Genomic DNA, 5,705 nt, shown 5'->3' with positions numbered 1-5,705 from the left:
TCAGCTGCCGCGCGCGCGTCAACGCCGCCTGCACCGCCGCTACTGAGCATGCCCAGAGGTCGTCCGACAGGACACCCCCCCGGCCATAAGATGGGAAGGCGCGCGGCGCTGCCGGGACCTGGCGACGGCGAGCAGGGATGGGGCGAGCGCACTCGTGTTCCTTCTCACCCCCACCTCGCGGGCATTTCGAAGTCACGCGTGCTGCTGTGGCTTCATTCATTCAACACGCTTCTCAGCGCGTCAGCTCAGAGAAGCCAGGGACTTCCAAGTGTGCGGAGCAGTGCGGCATTAGAATTGCAAGGCACTAGCATTACCAAGGGTGGCTCTAAAGGCCACCCCTGACTGCACTCAACTCCCTCCAACTCCCACCCCGCACAAAAACAACAGAAGTTAAAGCAGGCAGCTTATTAGAAGATGCGCCTTCAAAATACCCTTCTAGTTAATCTCAGCCTCCCTCCCGAGATTGCTGTCTCTAAACCGCTCTTACCAAAAAATAAAACATATAAAAATAAAATAAAATTGGAACCAACACTAATTTCAGACTGTAAAAGAGAAAAATCCTAATTTTTTTAAGTGAACACGTTGTTTAAAGAAAGGAGTAAGTTTTTTCTCTCTCCAACTCGACCTTTAAGACAGTGCAGGTTCCAAGGTCCTGAGTAGATAATTCTATCAAAAGCAGGAGAAAGGGATGGACACCGGTAGCTAAGCGAGGTTCTGGAATGGGACTCAGTCATTGATTCCTGTATGTCCGCCACTGGCGTGTTATATAAAAGTTGGACCTGGCCTTGAAGGTAAATCGTCACAAGCCCCGAGCAAGAAAAACTGGGGTCAAATCTTAGGTATCTGATTAAAGTAAGTGTCCTATTAACACCTGTCTCTGCCCCCAGAAGCCCACACACCTGGAAGAGACGTAAAATCTGGCCTGGATTCCCTAATCCCAGGGCCCTGCCCCTCCGCTTCAGGGCCGCGCCCCTCGGCGTTGCGCAAACTCTGTTGCCATCTAAGTCTTTTCCTCGTCCCCGCTCCGGTGGCTGTCAAAATCTGGAGTCCAGACTTCCTTAAGGCCCAGGGCACAGCTCCACGCATGCTCAGCACCTACTAGGGTCGAGCTCACACACGTGCTTACGACCCGCCGCGGCGCCTGCGCGGTAGCAGCGCAGAGTCGGCGCCCTTAGTACGGCGCTGGCACGTTTAGTCTCGCCGGCCGCGCGAACCCGTTTGTGCTCGGTATCCTAGTGCACACGCCTTGCAAGCGACGGCGCCATGAGTCTGACTTCCAGTTCCAGCATACGAGGTGAATTGGGGCCTGGGAGCGGGTGAGGCTGGTGAGGCTCACCGGTTGCTGCGCCTGCAGCTCAGCTGGGTTGTTTTACCACTGCCGTACGCGCCCGCTGGTCCTATAACCTTGAGATGCAGAAGGGCAAGTGCTCTCGGCCCGACTGCGGGCTCCGGCCTGGATAGGGAAAGGGGGCGAGGTCAGGGATGGATTGATGGTTTGGGGCCATGCCAGACCAGAGTCCACGTTTCCCCCAACTAGCCAAACCCTAACACCTAATGACCGCGCCGCTAGCTTTTCTTGTTCTCTTCTAAGACGCTTTCATATCCTTAAGTCACAGAGCCGGGAAAGGAAGGAAAGGTGGGAGAAAACAACAGCAAACCTGTTTACCCTTCTCCTGTTTCAGTCAGCGTCGGGCCACAACGTCGATTTCCTGCAATCCTGAAGCATTGCATGACTAATCACATCTTAGTTTTGCAGATTTTTTTTTTCCAGGGATGAAACCCAATCCGAGGTCTTCAGTTTTCCCAGTTTTTTGTTATGCCCCTGGCATCTGGCACTCGGTGGCAGCAGTCCAGGATAAAGGATTGAAACCCGCGTTCGTTGAACCTTCAGCTTTCTGAGTCTTCTTTCCCCTATGCTAGTACTTAGCGTTTGGAAACAATATTTCTCAGAAAGTCCCTTATGATAAAATTAGGAGACTTTATAAGCAGTCATTTAGTGTGGAGTTTCACTTTATAACCATTCTTGGTGATGTTATAGTTGTTGATATAATACTGTGTACCAGACACACGGTATGTGTGATCTTTGCCCCTCTATAAAACACCACTTCGCAAGGTTTTGAGTAAAGGCAAAGAGATTGTCCAGAGGTTAATTAAAAATACGTTCAGTAAATATTGAGCATCTGTAGTGCCAGGTAATGTAAAGTCCCTACTAACTTGAGCCCTACTTTTTTAATAGGTAGTTTCCAAAAATTGAAGAGTTCCACTTCTGTTGACAAAATTTACCTGGCTAAGTAAGGGTGATATTCCATGACATTTCGAAGTTACTAATGATATAGAGATTATTATTTGCAAAAATTATTTTAAAGGATACTTATCTTGAGACTTTTTTTAATAGAGGCAGCTTGGTGCATTTAAAATAGGGTGTGATTTTTGTTTTTGTTTTTTGGAAAACTATGTTCTCTTGGGAGTAAGACTTGTGAAATGAGATGTTCGTGTGACTTGTGCCGCTGATATTTTTAATTTTACAGGAAGACTGCACATGTTTGAGGTGGACCAAAAGATTCCACAATGTGTGTTTTAAATGTGGGATCATTTTATGTACATGAACACTAAACGTTATTTAGGTTGCATATTATTGAAATGTGAAACAGGTGAACCCCTAGGACTTACCACTATCTGCAGGCTAGTCTGCAAGATTTCTTTTTTAAACAAGTTTTTTTGTTTTGTTTTGTTTTTCAAGTCTAACCATAGAGGAATTCAAAGGCAACTTTCCCAATCATTTTCCATTGCCTGAGGAATAGGAAATCACTGAAGTAGGTTATTGGCTTCAACTGGAAGTATTCAGCTTTGTTATGAGGAGTGACTACTATCTATTTTTTGAGACAGAGTCTCACTCAGTGGCCCAAGCTGGAGTACAGTGGTGTGATCATAGCTCACTGCAACTTTGAACTCCTGGGCTCAAGCCGTCCTTTCTCCTTGGTCCCCTGGCTTCCTGAAGTGCTGGAATTACGTATGTGAGACACCACACCCTGCCATGAATACTTTTTTATTTCACCAAAAAGCATACAGGTTGTCATGAGGACTGTGGGGAGAGGCCCAAAGCCTGTGTAAATCTCTTCTATCAACACTTCCCTCCTCAATATAGTAATAGGTAGGCAGGGTAGGGACAGAGAATGTCAAAGTGATTTAACTTTTAATGTTTAGATCACACAAGTTTGGTTCTACTCTCAAACTTTAAACCAAATTTATTCCTACAGATTGAAAAGCAATTTAGATCTTTTAATTAAGGGGAAGATATCATGTCTTTTCTCAATTAAATGAATTTGTAATTATAAAGGGCTTAGAATGATATGTGACAATGGTAAGCACTATATAAATATATGTTAAATATAAAGTGTGTACATGTATGCATAACTCTTGTTCATCTTCAGAAGAAAAATAAAAGGTAGTTTATGAATAAAATTTTACGGGGACCAGGCCAGGACTGGAATTACGCAGAGGCAATGAAAATGAATGATTGGAACTGAAATACTCTTAAGATCCTGATGACTGAGATAGCTCTTGATACCAGTATGGTCGATAAGACCATTAGTTTATTATATTTTCTAGTACTAAGTGGCCTTCACTGCCTACTTGTCCAGTCTCTTATGATACTTCCTCGTATCCAAATAGATGACCTTTCTGAACATCATCCTGCTCCTTGATAACTCTAGCACTCACTGATTGCTTTCACCCTTAACCCTTTCCCTTCTGTTTGCAAGGAAGATGTTAACTCTTAGGCTGTTCTCTCTCCATGTCCTCCAGATGCCATTTTATTTTGCTTAAATCTTTGCCTCAGTGATACCTGTTGCTCGTGAATATTTAGCGCCTCATGAAGAGTTTCTTCTCTTCAGCCTAAAGTCAATCATAATTCACCCTCATCTTTAAAAAAAAAAAAAAAAAAGCCAACTAAACCAGATAATTTTAAAAGGCCTTCCTTAACCTGCCTTCCCCTGAAATCACTTTTTTTTTAATTCACCCTCAAGTTGCAACATAGGGATTTGTCTCTTCATCTTGTATTTCGTTATCTATCCCAAACCCTGATCATTACAATGCTTGTAACCAAAATTACTTTCATAAATTCTTATTCTCTTTTATATTCTTGTGTATTTTATTGAAACTAATTTTCTAATTAATTTAACCTCAACATAGGAGAATATTGTTTTGGTTCACTAAATTCACCAAGTCATTTGAAGTCACTATTTAAGGGTTTGTTTTTGTCTGAAAAGGAATGTATGGATCATACTGAAAATAAAGGGGATAGCTCCTGTAAGTTACAAACAATAAATGAAAAATAAGAGGGCTGGGCGCGGTGGCTCACGCCTGTAATCCTAGCACTTTGGGAGGCCGAGACAGGCAGATCATGAGGTCAGAAGTTCGAGATCAGTCTGGACAACATGATGAAACCCCATCTCTACTAAAAATACAAAAAATTAGCCAGGCATGGTGGCACATACCTGTAGTCCCAGCTACTCGGGAGGCTGAGGCACGAGAATTGCTTGAACCTGGGAGGCAGAGGTTGCGGTGAGCTGAGATCACGCCACTGCACTCCAGCCTGGGCAACGGTGTAAGACTCTGTCTCAAAAAAAAAAAAGAAGAAAGAAAAATAAGGGGGGAGTTTGGAGCTATAGATTGGCCAAATTGATGGTTGTTAGAGCTAGTTGAGGGTAAATGAGGTTCATTATAGTATTCCCTGTGTGTGTCTGAAATGGTCCATAATAAAGTTTTTTTAAACATAGCTTCTTATATTTGCCTGAAGTTTTTTGTTTGTTTGTTTGTTTTTAATATATGTATCAGAGAGTAAATTCCACACCCTGATACAGCAGGTTAAGACAAAGGTAAAGATAAGTCATTTAGTGTAAGAGCAATGCAGTGTAAGGACAGAAAAATTGCACATAGTAATTGCAAATTTAAAGTAGTCATCCATTATTTCTTTTGACTCAACCAACATTATTGAATACCACTTATATGCCAGGCCTTGAGAAAAAAAAAAATTACCAGGCACAGCCTGCCAGCCTATGGGAGATCTAAGAGAAGGAAGAGTATAAACACAGCTCCCCTCCCCCTCTCCTGACAGAAGAGGAAAACATGATTCTATGGCAGTTGATGGTTGGCTGGAGAGGGCAGTTTAGAGCAGAAAAGGGGCTAAGGTAAAAGAAGCTGAGAGAGATTTCTAAGTTAAAGCAAAATAATGCTCACGGTAAAAAAAAAAAAAAAAAAAAAAAGCCAAAGATTGGGTTATAAACAAGGCTGTTGAGTTTGGGAACAAGTCCATGTTTTCTCTCTCTCTGAATAATTTTAAAGAGAAAACCAAGTATTATACAATAGTACGCCAATGGAAGAATAAGCAAATGGGAGGATTATTTAGAAATTATTAGAAGTGTTACCTTTCTCAACATTTGTGATGTTTAATGGTATTTGTGTAGATACAAAGCAGTTTACACAAGGTCTGGTAGGGTGGGGTTTGACCTAACTACAGGAATTAACTGTTCCTTGAGAAATGTCTATAGAAAAGAAAAGTGAGGGCCAGGCATGGTGGCTCATGCCTGTAATCCCAGCACTTTGGGAGTCCGAGGCAGGCGGATCACCTGAGGTCAGGAGTTCAAGACCAGCCTGGCCAACATGGTGAAACCCCCGTCTCTACTAAAAATTCAAAAATTAGCCAG

General features: G+C 42.9%; 1 protein-coding gene across 2 annotated transcripts in view; it reads left to right on the top strand.

Annotated features, from left to right (window-relative positions):
* Positions 1-1,043: 1,043 nt before the first annotated feature.
* Positions 1,044-5,705, top strand: part of CISD1 (CDGSH iron sulfur domain 1) — a 22,176-nt gene continuing 17,514 nt past the window's right edge. The window contains exon 1 of one of the 2 annotated variants that reach the window (XM_011953460.1): positions 1,044-1,294. In XM_011953460.1, the coding sequence (XP_011808850.1) occupies positions 1,264-1,294 (31 nt within the window). In that variant the 5' untranslated portion in view covers positions 1,044-1,263. The remainder of the gene's footprint in view (positions 1,295-5,705) is intronic. The other variant, XR_001003042.1, reaches the window with a different exon arrangement.

This window comes from Colobus angolensis, unplaced genomic scaffold, assembly GCF_000951035.1.
Source record: "Colobus angolensis palliatus isolate OR3802 unplaced genomic scaffold, Cang.pa_1.0 Scaffold361, whole genome shotgun sequence".
Lineage (NCBI taxonomy): Eukaryota > Metazoa > Chordata > Mammalia > Primates > Cercopithecidae > Colobus > Colobus angolensis.
Note: the sequence above shows the minus strand (reverse complement) of the source record. Positions and strands in the feature narration are given on the sequence as shown.